This window comes from Narcine bancroftii, chromosome 2 (assembly GCF_036971445.1).
Source record: "Narcine bancroftii isolate sNarBan1 chromosome 2, sNarBan1.hap1, whole genome shotgun sequence".
Taxonomy (NCBI): Eukaryota; Metazoa; Chordata; class Chondrichthyes; order Torpediniformes; family Narcinidae; genus Narcine; species Narcine bancroftii.
The window spans coordinates 229,893,041-229,916,179 of record NC_091470.1 but is presented as its reverse complement, the minus strand read 5'-3'; the positions used below and the strand labels follow the sequence as shown (position 1 = coordinate 229,916,179).

Here is a 23,139-nt window from a genome sequence, read left to right as displayed (position 1 = left end):
TCAGGCAGCACGTGAAGTAAGGAACAAAGTTAGTGACTCAGATCATTTTGTAGAGGTCAGCACGGTTACCGTAGAAGGCGGCAAAGTTAGGGCTCGCTGTTATAGTGCCAGCAAACTGGGTTCAAATCTGGCACTGTCTGTAAGGAGTTTGAACATTCTCCCATGTCTGCATGGGATTTCCCAGGAGGCTCCAGTATCCTCCTGCCCTTCAAAGCGTACAGGTTGTAGGTTAATTGGGTGTAAATTGGGCGGCATGGGATTGTGTAACCTGTAATCTTGCTGTATGTCTAAATTTTTTAAAAATTGAAAATTACAAGAAGACCAGTGTCTTGTATCTTCTCTCCTCTTTGTTTGATCCAGCCTGACTCCAGAGCGTCAAGGTGTCAGCTCACCAGCTGCCACTCAATAGCAATTAAGAACAGGCAATAAACCCTGCCTTATACATTCTTAAACCATGATGCCCTTCCAGTGTAGACCTTAAGTTAAAGTTAACATCATTGGGCCTGAAAGCATGTAATTATTAAGGAGGGACGTGCTGTTTCCCAATAGCTGCTTCCAGATTCCAAACTCAGAGGAGCTGAATTAAAGTGCAGCTTGCCCGAAGCTAAAATGCTGTTTGGTGCCACCAGTTTAACTGCTTAAACATCAAGCTTTCACCAACCAAACAGGACTAAAATGTCACAACGTGAAAGTCAACATAACTTGTCTGGCTGCAGCATGGAGGATTTTTCAATAGGGTTACAAGGTTGGAGTAGCAGTTGGTGCCACACTGTTACATGCCAGCGATCAGGACCAGGGTTCGAATCCCACGCTGTCTGTAAGAAGATTGTACATTTTCCCCGCATCTACATGGGTTTTCTCCAGGGGCTCCGGTTTCATCCCACTGTTCAAAATGTGCCAGGGATTGTAAGTTAATTGGGTGTGATTGGGCAGCACGAGCTCATGGCCAAAATGGCCTGTTACCATGCTGCATGTCTAAATTTAAACAAATTTAAAAAGGTCAGATGGGAAACAGTCAGGACAAAGGACTTTTCACATGCTTACAAGCTAGAGGGTCATCTAACCACCCAAGCAGGTCGAAGGTCACCACCCTCTGTCAATCATTGTCAGACCCACTCACAGACACATTCCAATTGGTCTTCCTCCTCACCCAAGATCACATGGGCCTACCTGAGCCAGCCCCCTAGTCAGCTGCAGGATGAAAACTCAGCACATGGGCTAGCTCACTCTCTTTTCCCTTTGGAACCATCCGTGAGCTCCAATCCAGGTTGCGGGCGACGCCAAAGGACTAAATGTAAGGTGTATGCCGGTGAGGCAGTTTGAGGCATTTGCCAAGGAGAGACTGTCGTGTCTTGTCTGTTATAATGTCCAGATAGATATATATTCACCTTCAGAATTGAGGTGCTGTGCCTGTTGTCAGGAGAGGGATGGCAGGCAGGTAACATGGGTATAGTTTAGTTAACCTGTATCAGAGCATTACAGGTTTGCATACGGGTGTGTGTGTCTCCTGTTGTCCATTTGTGTTGAGTGGAAATAAAGTTCACTGTTTAGTCCTAACAAGTGTCCAGGATTGTCACTCTTCAAACTTATTCTCTCAGCACCCTGGCCCACAGTTTTATTTGTTATTAAGTAATAAACAAATGTAGTGTTTACTGCCAATGAAGGGCAACAAGTACTAAGAAATATAAGGTTGCAGAAGGACACAACAAAGTATGAAGGAATAATTTTAAAAGAAATACCTTTTGACCGAAAAATGTGACCATGACATATGGGTCCACAAAATCCTTGTTGTCTCCCATTAACACTTTTGTTACATTTGCCACAAGGCTCGAGTTCATCTTTGGAAGTCCCCGAGCTCTGTAAATTTTGACAAAAAAGCGTGCCCATGGTCTGTCTGTTGGAAAGCCCGTTGGAACGAGAAGATTCCTGTTGTAGATTGAAAAAAAATCACATCGTACTGAATAAAAATGCCACATTCTTTCACTTTTCCTGTTAACGATCTAACAGCAACAAAAGAGCTTCAATAACAAATTAAATGTGTGTGGGCAGGAAGGGTGATGATGCAGAGGAACAGTGACCTTTCAACTCTGGGACCAAGGATCAATCCCAGCTCTGATTGGTGCATTGAGGGACTCTCTATTTGCCAAGGAGATGCACCTTCCAAGTAGCTGAATAGCATTTCCTGGAGATCGCCAAGCAGGGCCACATTCAAACCAGCTATCACGAACAAACATCATCCCTTGCCACACTTTAGGGTTCTTAATCCTCCTGCTCAATATCAGGAGATAACTTTCGAAGAGATTTTTTTCAGATTTATTATAGAGTACATACGTTGACATCACATACAATCTGGATATTCTGTTTCCTGCAGGCCAGACAAAATGACCACTTATTTGCACTTATTAACACTTATTTACAAACAAATAAAGAAATGTAAACAAACTGACTGTGTAATACAAAGATCCTTGATGATCGCTGCTCCTCACTGATGGTAGCGTTCCCTCCAGATGTTCTCAATGGTGGGGAGGATTTTGCCTGTAATGTCCTGGGCTGTGTCCATTACCTTTTGCAGGGCTTTATGCTCAGGGGTATTGGTATTTCCATACCAGACCATCATGTGGCCAGTCAGCACACTTTCCACCACACTTCTGTAGAAATTTGCCAGGGTTTCTGATGTCATACCAAAACTTCCATAAACTTGTGAGGAAGTAGAGGTACTGACGTGCTTTCTTCACGATGCCATTAGTGTGTTGGGTCCAGGAAAGATCCTCCAAGATAATAACTCCCAAGAACTTAAATTTGCTCAGCCTCTCCACCTCTGATCTCCCAGTGATCATGGGATTGAATACCTCTGGCTTTTCCTTCTTGAAGTCAATAATCATTTCCTTGATTTTGATGACATTGAGTGTAAGGTTGTTGTTAATGTACCTTTCAGCCAAGTACAGGGACTGGGGGGAGGGGGGGTGGTGGAGGGAAATGCATTTTAAAAAGTAATGGGGGAGATTAAAGATGAAACTCTTCGGGATGTGTTTGAAGTGGGAATGGTTACCAGGCCACACTCTGCCTCAAAAGATGTCAAATTGCAGAAGGGTCCCCCAAGGTTTCCCTATCAATCTCCTAGAAAGAGAGAGGATCATATAGCATCACCTGGCACTCAGTGCTGGTGATGAACCAAGCTTCCCACTGGTCCCTACTGAATTTAATCACACATAATCAAATTAGTGTAGCAATTGAGAGAGTTCAGAAGAGATTGGCCTGGATTTGACTGGATTGGAAGGGTGTAGTTATAAGGAGAGGTTGGATAGATTTCACTAGAATGGAGAAAGTTCCAGACCTTTTCGGAGTTTATAAAATCATGAGAGGCATAGATAAGAGCAATAGACCGAATCTTTGCTTTCCCCGGGGCAAATGTGTCTAGAACTAGAGGAAAAGTAAGTAAAAACACAACGCTGGTGAAACTCAGCAAGTCTAACAGTGTACTTTATATAGCACAGATAAAGATACATAATGAAAGTTTCAAGGTTGAGCCCTTCATCAAGGTTTGAGCAAAATGTAGGCAGGCACCTGAACCTCACTCATATCTTGATGAAGGGCTCAAGCCCGAAACATTGGTTATGTATCTTTGCCATACAAAGGACACCGTGTGACCTGTTCAATTTCTCCAGTGTTGTGGTTTTACTTCAATCACGGTGTCTGCAGACTTCCGTGTTTTACTACTGTTTTATTTTTACTGCTTTACTTCTGGGACTAGAGGAGACAGGTTTAAGGTGAGAGATGAGAAAATTAGAGGAGATCTGAGGAGTTTGTTTTTTGACACAGAAGGTGGTAGTTACACCCCATGAGCTGCCAGAGGAGGTGGTAGAGACAGATAAAGTTACAATGTCTGGACATGTACTTGGATAGGGAATGCACAGAGGGATATAGTCCTAATGCAGGCAAAGGGTTAGCACAGGCAGATGTGACATGGATGAGGTAAGCTGAAGGGGTCCATTTCTGTGCTATGAGTGCCCGTAATTTATGTTCAGCAGGCCCTCCTATTAATTAGCCAGTGGTGTGATTTGGAGCTGCGGAGAATCTGGCTGAGGTGCTGCCTTCCTTCTGAACAACAACAAAATAGCAATGCCACAGACCGGTTTTAAGCATGATCTTTCAAGATTAAAACAGTCATCAATTTGTTTAAATTTCGAGACATTAATGTATAAACAGTAAAGACATTTCATTCTAAATTTATTTTTTAATTTTAAATTTAGACATACAACACCAATACAGGCCATTTCAGCCCACGAGCCCATGCCACCCAATTACACCGAATGGCCTACAACCCCGGTATGTTTTGAAGGATTGAGAGGAAATTGGAGCCCCTGGGGAAACCCACACAGAACGTACAAACTCTTTATAGACAGTGCAGAATTCCAACCCTGGTCCCTATCTCTGGCGCTGTAACAGTGTTGCACTAATCACTCCACTAACTGTTCCTGCTCTGACAGATCTAAAAAAAAGCACATTGAAAAAGACATTTTAATATGATGAAGTGCTAGAAATATTCTGGGAATGCAGTATTTCACATTGATAGACAAAAGGATAACATTTTACATAAAAGGTTTCATGTCAATGGGTGAACTCAATGACTCTTCATTGAGACATCTACTTCGCTGAACAATGCACCATTTCCTCATTCTTTTTCTTGCCTTCTCCCTTCACTTTCAATGTTCAAAGCTGAAAACAACTTTATTGCTCTCTCTGTCGGGGGATCTGGAATGGAAGAGGATTGTATCAAGACCAGAGGTGAGTGGTGAAGGTGGAGCTTGCTCTTGGGAATAGTTCATGTTCAACTTTAATGTCTTGTGCAGCAAGGTACTGTCAGAAAGTTTGTCAGAGGCTCCTTTTGCCTTTCATCCACCAGGTCATGTGTTTCAGCACTTGAGACCCTTTCAACTAATCTTCAACAACACACCACATCACAACACATCATTGAGTGGTGTCATATAACAACCTTTCACTCAACATTAGTAAAAACAAGGAGATGATTGTGGACTTCAGAAGGAAATCAGGAGAACTTGATCCAGTCCTCATTGAGGGCTCAGTAGTGGAGAGGGTCAAGAACTTCAAATTCCTGAGTGTCAACATCTCTGAGGATCTATCCTGAAGCTTCTCCTGATGCAATCACGAAGAAGGCTCGTTAGTGGTTATACTTTGTGAGGTGTCTGAGGAGATTCGGAATGTCACCGAAGACTCTCAAAAACCTCTATGGGTGTACCATGGAGAGCATTCTGCCTGGTTGCATCACTGTCTGGTCAGGAGGTGCGAACACTTAGGACAAGAATAAACTCCAGAAGATTGTTAACTGGAGCATCAGACTTTCACTCCATTGAGAAAATCTACAAGAGGCGGTGTCTTAAGAAGCATCCTCTATCTTCAAGGGTCCCCAACACCCAGGCCATGCCCTCTTCACTCTGCTTCCATCAGGAAAAAGGTACAGGAACCTGAAGGCAAGCACTCAGCAGCACAAGGACAGCTTCTTCCCCGCTGCCTCCAGATTCCTGAATGATCAATGAACTAAAGGCACTGCCTCACCTTGAATTTTCATGCACTATTGATGGAAGGTGGTTTATTGAATGTTTGCCCTGTGATGCTGCCACAAAACAATGAATTTCATGACTTGTTCATGACAATAAATTCTAATTCTGAATCATTTTGCTGGATGAACCCAACGGGTTGAGCAACATCAATGGGAGACAAAGGATCATGGGCATTTCAGGTTGAATTCTACTAGATGCTGCTCGACTCACTGAGTTCCTCCAGCAGGATGCTTTTCACTGCAGGTTCCAGCATCTGCCATCACTGGTGTCTCCTGCAACTATCTGCCGCTCCTTTTCTTCACCTAGAACTCCCTCACCGCACTTTCGTTAGTTTCATCACTCCTGCCATCACAACTTTTATTCCATTTTCCCCTCCTCATTATCCTTGCATCCACATGTGCAGCCTGTGCAATTCTTCATCACGCAAAGCATGTGCTTTGTTTCTAGCAGGACAAGGCAACTTAGATGGAGGAACAATGTCCCTGGTGTTTGGGGAAGTCCAGAACAAGGGGTCACATTCCAAGGATACAGGGTCAGCCATTTAGCAGAGATGAGGACAAAACTTATCACTCAGAGGCAAACTCCCTATCAGTTTATTAGATATATTCTAAAGGGAGTTGGATGTGGCCCTTATAGTTAAAGGGGTTAAAGGGTATGGAGAGAAGGCAGAAATGACTGACTGAAGTCACACGATCAGCCGTGATCTCATGAATGGAGGTGCAGCCACGAGGAGCTGAAGGGCCAGTCTTGCACCTATTTGCTATGATTCTCCCTCCACATATGCTGACTGACCTGCTGACTACTCCCAACACTTTCTTTTCTTTTTCTATCTTTTTATTAACATTTCATAATATATGCACAGCATTTTTTCTCTTTCTTTCTTCGGCTTGGCTTCACGGACGAAGATTTATGGAGGGGTAAATGTCCACGTCAGCTGCAGGCTTGTTTGTGGCTGACAAGTCCGATGCGGGACAGGCAGACACGGTTTCAGTGGTTGCAGGGGAAAATTGGTTATGGGGTTGGGTGTTGGGTTTTTCTTCCAATGGGATGTCCAACTCTACAGAGAACAAGTATCAGAAAGAAATTCCAAAGAGTGAAAATGTGACATATTAGAAATAATTCTCCTGACAAAGAAAACAGAGATAAAGAAATATTTATAACATTTTAAATTTAAAAACCCCAACTAATCTACTAAAAAAAAATGAATAAAATAAAATAATTTTTTTAAAAAACAGCTGAGTGGCCAATCCCGAGGATCCAAAAGTTTCTGTCCTTACAATGCTATCTGTGTTCAGGTCTGCTTTGTGTGTCTAAATTTATAAAATTTGCTCAGAAGGAAAGGCAAGGATATCACCGTACTTTTCAATGTCCTCCTCGGCTGCCTGACTGCTTTTCTGAGCTGCTTGGATCCCGTCGCCTTTCCCAGTCACAGAAATGTCACATTTAAGGTATCCTTTCATGCCTGAATTAATGTCACTGGGGTTAATAAGAGGCGCCCACTTTTTGCTGAACAGGTGGCCTAAAACAGAGAAAGAGGAAAATGAAATTCAGAAAGATCACTTAAATGCAATTTTTCAACTGTAAATAACTACTGAAAGACACTTGCATGTATAAAGCAGCTTTCACAATCTGCATTGTTGTACGGTAACTGCCAAGTTCCCACAAGGTGATTATCACCAGCTTACTAACAATGACTGATGGGGTCACTATCAGTTATTTCTGTGCTTTCCTTCAAAATAGTTGGCACAACTTTAGCATTGGATGCAAAAGATGGCAGAGCTTTAGTGTTGATTACAAACATTAGCAAGTCGGGGAGACGAGTCGCTCAACAATGTCCTGGATAGTCTGTTCCGTTGTAGGAGTGCTGTCTATCTTGGCCACAGCTGGCTGCAAGTCAGAATGATACCAGTCAGAGTCAGAATTTACCATCATAATTGAATCGAATTGTTTTATCACATGTAATGAGATACAGGGAAAAGCTTTGTGTTGCGTTCTATCCAGACAATTTGACCTATGCTTAAGTATAGCAGGCAGAGCAATAATAAAACAAAAATACAGGGTGCCATGATAAGGCAAAGAACAAAGGGTAGAGTGTAACAAAGGGCATAGTGTAGCGCTACTGTACGGTGGTGCTGTGAAGAGAAAAGGACTGCTCCGAGCTGAGTGAACCAATAACTGACTGTTTATTCAAACAGACCGCGCTACAAAAACAATACTGCAAAACCCCCCACCCGCCACGCTGGCTCACAGGACTGATGTCAGCGCACATTCTCAGGAGCAGCGCTTGCTCTCCGCAGTCCGCTCTTTAACCCTGGCACTTCTCCTCAGTGAGGAGGCGGTTTCTGCGCCGCTGTGTGTAGGTTGTATGCTGTGGTGATTCGGCCTCTTATGTACGGGGCCAGACAAGACTACTACACCACCCATCACCCCCCCCACCCCCCCTCCCCAGAATTGCAAACAATTCTTATAGTCTTTATTTTAATCCTTAGGAGGGCAGCCACATTGCCACAACCAAGGAGCAGGGAAAGGTTCCGTGCTGTCTAAGTGGGCCTATTTCAATCAGTCCATAGTGAACATGTCCTGTCTACCCGCAACGTCCAGAGTAAAAACCACCCCATCCCTCAAGCACTTTAAAAGGTCCATCGTAGGAGGATCCTGGCTGGCCCTTCCTGATGAAAAATAAATCCGTAGTTTTCAAATTTTCTGGGGCGTGGAAGCGTGGCGTGCTGTGTATGGTAGTAGGGAGTGAACGTGGGTTGGCTGTGCTATCCCTTAAACGCTGCAGGATGTCCAAGGCATTGGGTTGAGGTTCAGTGGAGTTGAAGTGGAGGTCACCTGGATTGGCGAGCGGCATCCCGTAGACTATCTGAGCCGACGAGGTGCAGAGACATTCTTTGGGTGCCATGTGGATACTGAGCAGGACCCATGGGAGTTCGTCCATCCAGTTCAGGCCCTGGAGTCGAACCTTCAGAGACACTTTCAAGTAGTGGTGAAAGTGCTCTACCACTCCGTTCGCTTGGGGGTGGTAGGCAGTCGTGTGGTGTAATTGGCTACCACAGAATTTTGATAGTGTTGACCACAGGGAGGAGGTGAACTGGGCTCCTCGGTCGGAGGTAATATATGAGGGAACGCCGAAATGATTGACCCACTGTGACATGAATGCTCGCATGCAAGTCTCTGTGTCGTAGGCTGGCATAAGAACTGCCTCTGGCCAGCGTGTGAAACGGTCAACCACAGTGAACAGGTACCTTATCCCTTGGCTGATTGGCAGTGGTCATACAATGAATATGGTGGAACCTGTTTTCTGAAGGTGGGAAGGATTGTAACAGTGCCTTGGCATGTCGTTGGTTTTTGGCACAATGACATTGTACGTCGGTCTTTGCCCAGAGAAAGTCTTCGTGGCATAGTCTGTGCCATATGAAGTGATCCAAGATGAGGCGGACATTTGATCTGATGGAGGGGTGCATAAGTCCATGCACTTGATTGAACACCTGGCATCTCCAAACAGCGGGAAGGATGGGCCTCGGGTGCCCAATGAACATGTCACAAAGGAGTAGCGGTCCTCCTGCTTCTGGGGCGAACTCCTGTACCTGCAGTCTTGTGATGGCTGTGCCCTAGGCTTGCATGTCTGTATCCTTGGCCTGATCCCTGGCCAGTTGGGCCATGTCGATAACACCCACAACCTCGGAGACTGTGGGGCGTAAGAGTGCATTTGTTACTACATTCGGTGCCCCTGTGATGTGTGGGATGTTTGTAGTAAATTCCGAGATATAGGAAAGGTGGCGTTGTTGTTTGGCCGACCATGGGTCGGAGATCTTCCCCAGCGTTTGCACAGTGGTTTGTGGTCTGTCTAGGGTGTACCTAAAATGGCATATGGCCAGGTACAGACCCAGCAGCTCCTGATCAAAAGCACTGTACTTAAGTTCGGGTGACCTCAGGTGCTTGCTGAAGAAAGCAAGTGGCTTCCATTGTTGATCGACCCACTGCTGCAGTAGTGCACTGACTGCTCTCTCAAAGGCGTCAGTCGTCAATGACAAAGGGGAGTCTGGGTCTGGGTGGGCCAAGAAGGTAGCTTCAAATAGTGCTGTTTTGGTTGCGTCGAAGGCTTGGAATGCTTCAGTGGACCAGGAGAGAGTTTTCTTTCCCCTTTTGAAGAGGATGAATAGTGATTGCATGATGGCTGCTGCTCCTGGGAGGAAACGATGGTGAAAGTTCACTATCCCTACGAATTCCAGCAATGCCTTGAGAGAGATTGGTTTTGGAAAACTGTGGGCGGCCTCTACCTTGTTGGGCAGTGGTGTGGCTCCTGTGCTGATGATACGATGTTCCAGGAAATCGATGGTGTCCAAACCAAACTAGCATTTAGCTGGGTTGATCGTTAACCCATGAGCCTGAAGCTTGCCGAAGAGCTGCTTGTGTGTTCCTGCATTGGGTTGGTGATGAGAATATTGCCTAGATAGAAGAATATTTGCTCCAGGTCCCGAGTCACCACATCCATAAGGCATTGGAACATCTGGGTCGCGTTTTTTAGGCCAAAAGGCATATGCACAGATTCAAAAAGTCCAAATGGGGTGATGATGGCAGTCTTTGGGATGTCATCGGGATGCATTGAGATCTGATGAGATCCTTTAACCAAATCAACTTTAGAGAAGATCCGAGTTCCCCAGACTCGAGGAGTGAAATCTTACATGTGTGGTATTGGATACCAGATTGGCACTGTTGTATCACTTAACTGCTGGTAGGTCTCCACACAGGCACCACCCTCCAGAGTTCTTGGGGACCATATGTAGGGGGGAGGCCCAAGTTCGAGTGGCAGACGATACCCAACTCCGTCATGGTTGCAAACTTGGTTTTGGCCAGGAGGAGCACATGCTGGGGAAGTCGTCTTGCCCTTGTGTAAACTGGTGGTCTGGTGGTCTCAATGAAGTGCTGCACACTGTGTGCAGGTTCTGTGTTGTGGAAATTCAGGGCTAGCAGCGATGGGAAATCTGCCAGTAGGGAGGTGTACTTGTTCCAGTTGGTGGCGTGGACTCCCATTGGCTGGAAATTTCATTGGCATACGGTGAGGGGAAAAACCTGCAAGGTTGCTGCATTCACCACGCGGCACCTGGTCAAATCCACCAGCTGTTCGTTGGGCCCACAGAAACTCTGCCCCTAGGAGGGCCTGACCCATGGAGGTGACTGTGCACTCCCATCGCAAAACTGTGTCCTTGGTGTGGATAGTCACGAGTCAAGTTCCGTAGCTGGAGATCGTAAAACCATTGGGTGCCTGTAAGGGGAAACCTTGGGGGTTGTTTCTCCACTCAAAAAATGTGGGCGGTATGAGGCTGATCTTGGCACCAGTGTCTACAAGGAAATGTCATCCAGTCTTCAAGTCTCGTAGGTACAAGAGACCTTTACTGGTGTCAACAGCCGAGGCCACTAACGACGGCTGGCTTGCTTGTTTCCTGGCGTCTGGCCGGGTGTGGATCTGGGGACATTACAGGGGGGAATGCAACATCGAGCATTACGGCCCCATCGATGGTGGTAGTAGAAGTAACCAGTAGTCTTGTCAGGACAGTCGCCGCGTTGTATCTGCATGGCTGCCACGGCTGCCAGGGAGGGGAATGGAGTAGTCCCTACTGGTGTGGTAACACCCACCACACAAATAGGCTGGGCATGAATCGAGTCAGGCTGAAGGGTTCAGAAAAGTTGGTCTACTTCCTTGGCCATGAGGGGCGGGTGAGCAAAGTCCATATCGGAGATGGCTGAGTCAACATGGACTGGCAACTTCAACAAGAAAAGGGCTTCAAACAGGAAACACTTGGTGTGTCCGTCTGCTAACGCCACTAGCTCCTGCATAAGGTCAGAGGGGTTGCAGTCCCCTAGGCCCTGTGAGTTAAGTATGTGAACAGCCCATTCATGCTGGTTGAGTTTGAACAAGTCGAGTAAGAACCGAAGTAAGAGGGTATTCTTGCGTTCCATGGGCGGGTGGTTCACAAAAGAGCTGACTCTTTCTGCTGTGGCTGGATTTGGTATCTTCAGCCGTTGTGCCTCTTAACATGAACTGTGCCTCAGCTAGTTGCAGCCAACTGCGTGGTTGGTTGGCCCAAAATGGCAGCAAGTGGATGCCCACAGCATTCACTGTAGTCGGGGCGGGAGCAGAAATGGCCGTGACTGTGGCAGGTTTGTTGCCAGCAGCTTCGGGAGCCGCTGAAAAGCTGGTAGGGTCCATGCTGCTGAGTGCTCAGTAGGTCTCAAACCATTGAAACCTATGTGGGATCACCACTGTAGCGCCTATTGTGCGGTGGCACTGCGAAGAGAAAGGAACACATCTGCCCCAAGCTAACTGTACCAGTCACTGACTGTTTATTCAAACAGACCGCACTACCAAAGCAATAATGCTAAACCCCCCACCCACTGCACTGCTCATGGGAGTGACGTCAGCGCACAGTCTCAGGAGTGCCACCTGTTCCCCACGGTCCACTCTTTAACCGTGGCGCTACTCCTCAATGAGGAGGCAGTCCCTGCGCCGTTGTGTGTAGGCTGCATGCTATGGCGATTCGGGCCCTTGTGTACGGAACCAGACCGGACTGCTACAATGGTATGGAGAAAAGTACAGTTAAAACATTACAAGGCTGTCGACTTTTGCCAATTTAAGAGTCTGATAACAGCAAGAAAGTAACTGCCCTTGAATCTGGCAGTTTGTGTTTTCAAGGTCATTTCCCATTGCTTTACTGATGTGGTGGCAGAGCAAAGTGATTTGGTTCAATGCTGACTCTGTGGAGTTTGCACTATTCCCTCAGTGGCTATGTAGCAATTCCCCAGTTTTTTCCCACATCCCAAAATTGTGCTGGGAGATTAATTAGCTACTAGTGTAGGTGGGTAGTAATAGGAACAGGAGGGGCTTCATGGCTATATGTGGGAGAATAGAATTAAATGGGGAATAGGATTGAGAACTTCGTACATAGAACCATCTTTGACAAATGCCTTCTTTCCACATTTAGAAAGAAATGATAGAGCCATTAGAATAAGATTGCTTTAAATAAATGATAAGGATTTGGAAGTGACTGAGGCAGGTCTTATAAGATCAATAATTGGGCATAGAGGGAGTTTGAAAGTGGGGCAACACAACAGTACAGACCCTGAGGATAGAGTGTTTTTAAAATGATGCTTGTTCAAGGAATTGGTTAAGAGGTCACATGGTGAAAATGAGATGGTTCTAGGTCCACCAGTGAGACAGCGAAAATGCTGCCTTTTCTATGCTTCAACAGGACAATGTCCCTCAAAATGCAACCTTACCCTTTTCATATAAATACACCTTTTCAGCAAAAAAAGATAAACCACAGGAAGAGGTTTCTGGACTGTTAAATCTGTCACCATGGGCACTTGTGTTAGCTAATTTATGGAGCATCCTCTGGATGTGGATGACTTAATTTTATGATGGGAATTACACAGGCCAGCTTGAAGAGATTAAAAAAGCAAAATAAATATTGCTCAATAATGATCCACAGGCAGTTTACCTGAAATTTCCACATCCCCCACAGATATGGTGCACATATTGAACCCATCCATGTCACATTCAGCCACACCTCACCCAAAGCCTTGCAGCAAGGATTGTCGTTTAGTATGAACAACGTGTATGATTAACTATTTATTATAGACTGTGAATTAATGATTGACAATGTATCATTTTTTTCAACCCTTACATAAACTAAGCAATGACTTACTCACTAAACATACTCTTTTCTTTTTCCAGAGGGAATAGCTCAGATCTGACTGCTTCCACTCTGATGTGACTACAGTCCATTGTAAGGCCCACAAACACTTTGACAGATGGAGAAAAAGGTGCACATAGTCCCATTGTGAGACCCACAGATGGGGAAAGAGGAGCCCACTCTCATGGTCCATTGTAAGACTGTTGTGAGTGAGGAAACAGGTTTGGTAGGTGTCAAAGGCAAGGACTCTGAACACAGTTTGGTAGGGAAGGATTTTATTTACAGAAGGCAAGTGTGGAAAATGGTAACTGATGCAGCCCGCACACACACACGCGCACACAGTTTACAGCAGCTGTGGGAAAGAAATAACGGATAATTAATAACAAGCAGGGAGAAAATAGCATGGGAACAAAATACACGCGCATGCGCACACACGCACACACACACACACACACACACACACACACACAATGAACTGATACATACAGTGATCAAGGAAAATTCTCTACGATGCCCCACCACTTCTTGACTCAGTGAAGGCACAGCTCTATGCTACAAGGGACACTAATTAAACACTAATTTAACAATGCACATCTTACCTATTTTCTCCAGCGCCCTTCCACATTTCTAGGCCTGGAGTGAAGCAGGGTAGTCCCAAGCTGGCAAGGAGAGGAAACAAAGAATACATGGCACCTTTATAGTGTTGGACGGTCCAGCCCAGGTCATTAGCAGGAACCAATGTCTTGGTGCTGGGAAGGTTAATCCAATTACAACAGCCTATGGCCCAAGGCCAAGTACAGGCAGGCTGGAGAGTCCAGTCCAGGTAATTTACATGGAACAACAGCAACGTGTTCATTAATGGGTGAGGTGGAACCAAACCTTGACTGGCAGCTGGTGTGTCCTCTGACCACAACCCTTCCCCATACAAGGATGCACAGACACTTCCACAGTGGGGAAAGAGGTGCCCACTCTCATGGTCCATTGAGGGACCCACAGAGACATCCACAGATGGGGAAAGATGTAAACAGGATCTGAACCAATGATGTTCTGTCAAGTCTAATGGGGAACGGTGGGGAAAAAAGTGCCTGTTCTAATGGACCAATGGCTTGGGTGGAGATAATAGCAAAAGGTAATTTCTTTCCTACTTTCACTGGTAACACTGCACAACGAAGATTTTGCTTCCTGAAGAGTTTTGAGTGTATTTTATGGGTTTTGAACTGTTGATCAAGAAATTCACCTTAAAAATTCCTATTTGTGTGATTTTCTGTCATATTTTAAGTCTACTTCAAGCATACAAAGCCATGAAATGCAGCATGTCATTGAAAATTCATTTTCTGCATTCACACGTGGACTTCTTCCCTGCTGATGTTGGTGCAGTCAGTGATGAATTCAGAGAACGATTTCACCAGGATATTGTGACCATGGAAAAGCGATATCAGGTCAACTGGAATCTATCAATTCTGGTCGACTATTGTTGGGCACTGACACCAGAGGCATCAGATGGTGAGTACAAATGAAAATCAGCGGCAAAACATTTTTAGGACAGTTGAACTAACGCATGCGATTAAACATGCTAAATTTAAAAATTAATTTAATATCTCTCCAAATTCCTACGTGATACAGCAAATCTAAAACATCTTTGTGTTGAGTTTGTAATCCCCAATTTGTTTTCAAGAAGCAAACCTTCTGGAAAAAGAAATTGTTGTCCAGTGTCATTTTACTTCACTGATCATGCTCATTTCAAGCAGTCCTTTATCTAAATGCTGTTGTGTTTGCCTGTGTAACAATCATAGCAACGTCAAAATTAACAGCAAGTGAAACACATTAACACACAATTGTAAATCTTTCTGTTTTTCTTCACTGATAAACTTTAAGAGCAAAGCTGGAGACATCTTGCAAGGGAATACTGTCTCTTCAATAAATCTCAGCCAATTGGAGTCAGACCAATTAAGGGAATTCAGGCATCAAACTGCACTGTATTGACTCAGGAGGAAACTATTTCCATGGTAACAAAGCCCAGCATCTGAGAAGGAATGAAAAAGCTTGAAAACATTTGCAAATTAAGACGATGCATGAAAGTATATAGTGAGATTTTAATCACAGTATTTTAGGTAAATCCCAAGAAAATGTTTTGTTTCAGTAGGAAAACTGACTACTGTGATGGAGTTACATTTGACAAACTGGGTTATAACATTTTAAAATATCTAATTTACTACTTCTAATTTCAAATATTCAACTTCAAAATTGTTAAACAAAACGTAAAATAATGAAAGACACAACAGAGAAATTAGTAACATTAATTCTGAAATCAATATGATGATAAATACCCCAGAGACTGGCTACATAGTAGACTCTAGGTGCTTGGTCCAATGCATCCACATTTCCTACATCTTGCTCATGGGATAACCTTCCGACACCTTAAGGTTTAGGATGGGCCAACAGCCATTGTACGTACCAGGCTCATTATAAACTGTTCCAACATCAAGTTTAAATGCTCCAATCAGCGTCCCACCGATCAGTTTGGAATGCCACACCTACAGGATCACACCAGCATCCAGAGGAATAGTAAATGGGAATAGTAAATAGTAAGTAATAATAGTAAGGTTTCCTGAAAATCTCAACATTTTCTAATAAATATTAAAATAACAAGGGTGGCACAGTTAGCGTAGAGGTTAGGACTGGGGTTCAAATCCTTCCTGGAATGGAGGGAATCTTGGCATCCTAGTTCATAGCTTATATCCTTTAAAGTGGCATCACCTCACATTTTTCTGGATTAAATTCATTTGGTCCATTTTACCAACATCAATATTGTTCTGAGCCAAAATTTACTCCTTTCACCATTGAAAATAACACCAATTTCTTTTTTATCTACAATCTTACTGCAATAAAACCCCTGGAATCAGATGCCTCTGGGGATTAATAGATGCTGGATAAGTATATATTCCAGTTGCTTGAGACTCACTCTTACAGTGCCCAACAAATGCACCCGCATTAGGAATAAACAGTTTAAAAGACAAAAATACTGTACTTCCACTGACAAACTTCACTTGCATGAATATATAAACCTTAAAGCATTTTACTTTATTTTCAGTCACATTCTTTGAAAACATTTAACTGTCAGTACATCTGCAGATTCCTCCCCCTCCATGGAGCCATCTGAAAGATAATTAACCCCTCTCCTTCTCCCAAGTTTACAGATAAAGCCTCTGACTGGGGCAACACTTACTAATAAGCAGGGATAAGGAGACACTTTAAGAGAGTCATCCCAACAGTGAGCAGCATCAACCAGCTCTTCATCCTGGGCGACACCATTTTATTCAAACACAACTTTATTCAAACAGCTGATACAAGTAAAATCATGGCCAAGGATCTCCATGGGCTGAATATTTGCTCCCATCTTCACCCAAGATTTATGTGTTACTTGAGAGAACATTTACTTTTACAATTTCAAACTTGTGTATTTTTACCTGTTATTTTATTCTTATATATTTTAATTTTATTTATTTATTTTCCTCGTTTTCTTTTTATTGCCAGATGGTTGAGGCCACCAGTTGCTTGAATTCTGGATACCCAGGGTTTTTACTATACCATTTTCTTTTCATCTACAATCTTACTTCCTACATTTACAACAAGATCATTACTATATTTAATAAACAGGATAATTGTCAACCATGTACTGAATGTCTGCCTGTCCCGCATCGGACTTGTCAGCCACAAACGAGCCTGCAGCTGACGTGGACTTTTTACCCCCTCCATAAATCTTCGTCCGCGAAGCCAAGCCAAAGAAGAAGAAACTGAATAAAAGTACTTCTCATTTTACTACACAAAGGTCTTCTCATGTACCTTAGATCACATGCTTGGATCTAATGGAATAATGTAAAACAGGCAATGGCATTTGGTTTTAAAAAAATCATAGTCTTCAATGGAGACAACAATAGGAGCTCATATAAAAGGAACTGATCACTTGATACCAGTCCTTTTATTCTGTTCAAGTGTCAGTGAAAATTGTTTTTTTAACTTTTAAATTATCAACCTTTTTCTTACATGTCTAAAATATTCAGCTAAATTATCATTTAACCATCTTGAAAATACAATTTAAAATTGTGTTTAATAATGTGATTCCTCACCGAAAGTGTAATGATTCTGTTAAACAGGATCTCTGCTGGGCCAATGAAATCAAAGACAAAGTACTGCAACAAAAGAACGAATAGAGAATTAATTGAATACCAAAGTCATTAGAGATTACATCGATCTATTGAAAAATTCAACAGTAACACCAAAATTGGTTTATCCCAAATGCAGCGGAGCATTAACCAATAATATTGTATATACTTGTGTACACTTGCGTATCCACAGGACTGATTTCCTGCATCCAGGACTCCCTTTGTGGCCTTCTCTACATTGGAGAGACTGGGCACAGATTGGGAGATAGCTTCGCTGAGCACCTTCGCTCCATCCACACCAGTGACAGAGATCTCCCAGTAGCAAACCATTTCTGTTCTGTGTCACACTCCCATACTCACACATCTGTCCATGGCTTTGTGTGCGATCCCACCAAGACCACCTGTAAATTGGAGGAACAACACCCGCTTTTCCATCTGGGCACTCTCCAACCAGATGGCATTAACATCAACTTTTCCAGTTTCTGATAACCTGCTCTCCTTTCTCCCACCCCCCTCCCTTCCCCTTTCCAGTTCTCTTCCCCACTTCCCTCCCTATTCACCCAACCATTCCTCATCCCCTTGATCACTGCTGTGACCTCCCTCCCATCTCCAACCTATCATCTCCTACCTTTGTGACCACACCTCCCCCCTTACTCTTCCGACATTTTTCCATACCTTGATGAAGGGCTCAAGCCTGAAATGTCGGTTAAATACTTTTCCCTTTGCTGCATAAAAGACACTTTTTGACTTGTTGAGTTTCTCCAGTGTTAAATATTTATACTGTATATACTCATGTAAAAGTTGATTTTTGTAGGCCATGTTTTAATGTTAAATTTATGGGGTCAACTATTACATGGATTACATGGATACTAATTTACACTAGAATCCAAAATACTACATCAGTAGTAGAAGTCCAAATGATCTCTAAACGAGTAATGAATTAAAGTAATAATAGAGTCTGCACATCAAAACACACATCCTACTACGGGGGAAGTTTCAACTGCGGTAAGTATCTGCATCATTTGAGACATCACGAGCTCTGATCAGTGGACGGAAAAGGCGAGAGTCCACAATCAAGGTGTCAGGAGCTCAGATGGATGGACGGTAGAGCCGAGAGTCCACGTTAGACGTGTCAGGAGATCCGATGAGTGGGCGGTCAGACCAAGACGAGTGTCTGCATTCACGGTGTCGGGAGCTCTGATGGGTGGGCAGCTGGGGCAGAGGTGAGAGTCCGCCATTGAGGCGTCAAGAGCTCTGATGGCCAGGCAGCCAGGTCTGAGGTGTGAGTCTGCAAAAGAGGCATTGGGAGCTCTGGCCTATGAGCGGCTGGGGCCAAGGTGAGAGACTAGGGTTGACGTTTACACGAGATATTTAGAAAATTGAAGATTTTTTGGCCAAAGATAGGGATTGACTTTTATATGAAATCGAGGTTTACACTAGAATAAATTGTATATCAAGCATAAGAGGTAGGACCTTCAATGGACTTCAATGTTCTTCGGTTTGAATCTTCCTTTTCATAAATTGTAACCCAGTGATTTTCAATATTTTTCTTCCCACTCACATACCACTTTAAGTTATCCCTATGCCATCGGTGCTCTGTGATTAGTAAGGGATTGCTTAAGATGGTATGTGGGTGGGAAGGGAAGATTGAGAATAACTTCTCCAGACCCAATCTTGCTAGAGAAAATTGTCATTGGCACATTTCCTTCGGAGTTCTCAAACCGTGCACATCACGAGTCAATGAGGTACGAATAAAACAGTGCTTTTGACACTTTTTTTTTTCCACCCACATGCCACCTTAAACAATCCCTTACTAATCACAGAGCACCAATGGCATAGGGATTACTTAAAGTGTGAGTGGAACGGAAAAGGTTGCAAACCATTGTTGACACTAAAAGCACTTATTTACTATTAAAATTGCAGTCATTTGTAAGTTGTTTAAATGGGCTGCTTTCTTTGTTAGTCATCTTACAACTGTAAGTTTGGAGAACTAAGTAAAAAGATTGTTAATAAATGAAAATGAAAAATGTTTGCATATTTTGGACGTTTCATGAGCACGCTGTGGCCAGCAAAATGTGTTTCAAATGCAATCACAGTACTAAGCAATAAATAGCACTCCACCTGTTAGATCATTTAAGAATTCCTTCTATGGAATACACACTATTAGTCATTGCTCTCGTCGAAATGAAATCTTTATTTATTTGTTAAGACTTGGCTTCTGATGACTGATTTTTTTTTAAAATGATGACACTGCCACAGCTGCTGTGAAAGCATCACTGGACCCAGGGAGAACAAGGAGCAGAGACTTAGTGTTCCCCAGCGGGGTCCTACCGCCCTGTCAACTGCCGACGGCTCCGTACAGGCTTTAAGCAGCCTGTTAAAAGAGTCGGCAGTGTTTTATTTAAAATCGTGATAACAGGGACTGGGTCCAAGATGGCCTCGAAAGGATTGCAGACTCTTTGGGGGGTGGGGGGTGCAACAGACTGGCACAGGGCACCAGTAATAGGTAGAAAATCCCCTGTTGAGGAGAAGCAGATCAACCTCCCGAAGGACAGTGACCACAGCAGTAGAGCAGCGAGGGGCTCTGTGGTTTAAGGGCATACATAGGCGGCGGGCTGTTGGTGACGCAGCCAAGGAGCCCACACAGACTGTGAGCTGCTGGCGACTTGAGGTCAAAGTACTCACACTATGCCGCAGGCTGCTGGAGACTAGCTCATGAGAACCAGGTATCAGAATCAGATTCGGGAGGGTGCTGAGGTCCAGGAGGGCTCCTGAAGGGCCCTGGGCAGATGCCTTCTTCATTGTGTCAGAGGTTTGATCTGGGCTTGGGGGGGCCAATGGTTTTAACTGAACTGGAGTCTTGTGCAGCTGCAGAGGCTGCTGGAGCACTGGTGGCATATCCACAGACACTTAGTGACTCTGGGGGGACTCTGCTTTGCTTTGCTTTTGACTGTAAGGGGCGCCAGGTAATCCTCATGGTGAATCTATTTTCACATTGGCGCTTGAACCCAGTAATTAACCACCAATTTACCAGTTCACCCACCAGCGTGAATGCTCCCAAGTAGAGATCCATAGAAGTGGATTTCAAACTTTTTCTTTCCACTTCCATACCACCTTAAATAATCACTTACTAATCACTGCTACCTATCTTTGGGGGTTGGTGGTGGGCTGTTGATGGGGGAGCGGGGCAGTGGGCTTCAGACTGTTCAAACTGAGGATAAGCCCACAGACCAGCTTGCTCACAATCTGGCAGACCTAGTGTCAAATGTAGTATTAGGGTCAGGGTTGGGGTTGGTATTGGGGTTAAGGTTAGCGTTAGACTTTCACATGCTTGTATGTGCTTTATCCCCGCTCCCACTTTCCCACACCTGTCTTTTCTACATAAAATCATTTACTACAAAACTGTGTTCATCTGTTTTTTAATTGTGGGAATATACATGCATAATTTAATAAAACATAAGTGCATAATTTATAAAGGAATGTAGGAAAATTGTGGCAGGAATAAAACACGAATAAAAGAGCGTGGGAAAAAACACGCATAATTTAACAAAAGTTCTGTTTTAGTGCTGTCAAAAATTTACCCTAATAAATTCACCCACTAAATCCGAAATTCAGTTGTCCTCATTATTTGTTATTTTCTTTTATCTGCTCCATTATGCTCCTGAGGTTGGGTGTGGGGGGGGGGGGGGGGGGGGCATGTATGTGGGGGCATATTGGTGTGGGAAGGTTGGGGTGGGGAAGGGGATGTGGGTGGGTGTGGATAGGTGGGGATCAGCGAGGGGGACTGATCGATCTATGCCCCTGGTATCCACAGGGTTCCAACGGTGGTGCCATTTTCCCCTGCCTGCCCCTGGGCTACAACGTCTTCTTCTCCTAGAGCCATGTCCTTGGAGGTCCCGACACCCAGGATGTGCATCCGACTGATTCCTCCCCCGGCACCACCGGCACCTTCAGCGGTTCCTCCAACCCAGCCAGATGCTGGCACACCATCGTTGCCATCTTCGACTTTGCGCCCTGTGACCACGGTGACTGTGGCCACCCCTGATCAGAAACCTCCTGGTCCATTTCTGCACATTGCCTTTGAAACCCCTGCAGGGACAGGGAACCCATGTGACCACCCCCTCCCCTTGCACTGATGGGAAATCCTTGCGATGTGTGGGAACAAACTCAAGAGTGAGAGGCTGGAGTGGGGTATATAGAACAAAACATTCACTGCCTGTGAGAATGTAATATGTCACCCAGAACGTCACCACTGGTGGCTGGGTCACCCTTTGCTCTGTGATACTGGGAGGCAATGAGAAAGGGTGCATGGAACCGGGTTTTCTTGGTCCAGTGTGGACGGCCTTACTGGTATTTCAAAACAGGCCGTTCACATGCCAATTTTGCAGTTGCCAATGTGGAAGAGGCTTTTGTCCCCCTTGTGTAATATTACATTTCTGTTTCATTACAGGACAATAAATAGAAAGGATTGCAACAGATGTGAAATGTGTTTTCATCTGTAAACATTTCTACATCAATTTAGAAACATATAAGGGACAAATTTTCCTTTGTATTTTTAAAAGTTAATCAATTGTTCAACAAACAGCAAAAGAGACCAGCAAACCTCTTACATCCAAACAGAGCTCATTTACACTTGTAGTGATTTGGGCCCTTTTGCTCTGAAATGACAAGCTGTTGGAGGGGGGGGACGGGTGCACATGGAGGGTGACAAGCTATTGGGGGGGAGGGGGTGCGCAGGGAGGGTGACAAGCCGTTGGGGGGAGGGGGTGCACATGGAGGGTGACAAGCTATTGGGGGGGAGGGGGTGCGCAGGGAGGGTGACAAGCCGTTGGGGGGAGGGGGTGCACATGGAGGGTGACAAGCTATTGGGGGGGAGGGGGTGCGCAGGGAGGGTGACAAGCCGTTGGGGGGGAGGGGGTGCACATGGAGGGTGACAAGCTATTGGGGGGGAGGGGGTGCGCAGGGAGGGTGACAAGCCGTTGGGGGGAGGGGGTGCACATGGAGGGTGACAAGCTATTGGGGGGGAGGGGGTGCGCAGGGAGGGTGACAAGCCGTTGGGGGGAGGGGGTGCACATGGAGGGTGACAAGCTATTGGGGGGGAGGGGGTGCGCAGGGAGGGTGACAAGCCGTTGGGGGGGAGGGGGTGCACATGGAGGGTGACAAGCTATTGGGGGGGAGGGGGTGCGCAGGGAGGGTGACAAGCCGTTGGGGGGAGGGGGTGCACATGGAGGGTGACAAGCTATTGGGGGGGAGGGGGTGCGCAGGGAGGGTGACAAGCCGTTGGGGGGAGGGGGTGCACATGGAGGGTGACAAGCTATTGGGGGGGAGGGGGTGCGCAGGGAGGGTGACAAGCCGTTGGGGGGGAGGGGGGTGCGCAGGGAGGGTGACAAGCCGTTGGGGGGGGAGGGGGTGCACATGGAGGGTGACAAGCTATTGGGGGGGAGGGGGTGCGCAGGGAGGGTGACAAGCCGTTGGGGGGGAGGGGGTGCGCAGGGAGGGTGACAAGCCGTTGGGGGGGAGGGGGTGCGCAGGGAGGGTGACAAGCTGTTGGGCGGGGGAGGGGGTGCACAGGGAGGGTGACAAGCTATTGTGGGGGAGGGGGTGCGCAGGGAGGGTGACAAGCCGTTGGGGGGGAGGGGGTGCGCAGGGAGGGTGACAAGCCGTTGGGGGGGAAGGGGTGCGCAGGGAGGGTGACAAGCT

General features: G+C 45.3%; 1 protein-coding gene and 1 long non-coding RNA gene across 7 annotated transcripts in view; one reads left to right on the top strand and one right to left on the bottom strand.

Moving 5' to 3' along the window:
* LOC138755131 (fer-1-like protein 6) overlaps positions 1 to 23,139 on the bottom strand; it is a 291,982-nt gene that overhangs the window by 253,030 nt on the left and 15,813 nt on the right. For 2 of the 4 annotated variants that reach the window (XM_069920492.1, XM_069920491.1), the window contains exons 1-2: positions 6,939 to 7,079; positions 1,740 to 1,926 (exon numbers count right to left, since the gene is read on the bottom strand). In XM_069920492.1, the coding sequence (XP_069776593.1) occupies positions 1,740 to 1,926; positions 6,939 to 7,039 (288 nt within the window). In that variant the 5' untranslated portion in view covers positions 7,040 to 7,079. Of the gene's footprint in view, positions 1 to 1,739; positions 1,927 to 6,938; positions 7,099 to 15,731; positions 15,811 to 17,403; positions 17,467 to 23,139 lie in introns of those variants that run through there. The other 2 variants (XM_069920494.1, XM_069920493.1) reach the window with 2 other exon arrangements.
* LOC138755132 (uncharacterized) lies at positions 1,246 to 19,470 on the top strand. Of its 3 annotated transcripts, XR_011352041.1 has the most exons (5): positions 1,246 to 1,294; positions 4,717 to 4,785; positions 13,318 to 13,502; positions 14,556 to 14,779; positions 17,431 to 19,470. It is a non-coding gene; the product is annotated as an uncharacterized lncRNA (long non-coding RNA). The 3 variants fall into 3 exon arrangements; XR_011352039.1 differs by lacking the exon at positions 1,246 to 1,294 and having other exon boundaries at positions 4,626 to 4,785; XR_011352040.1 differs by lacking the exons at positions 1,246 to 1,294; positions 17,431 to 19,470 and adding an exon at positions 16,811 to 16,945 and having other exon boundaries at positions 4,626 to 4,785.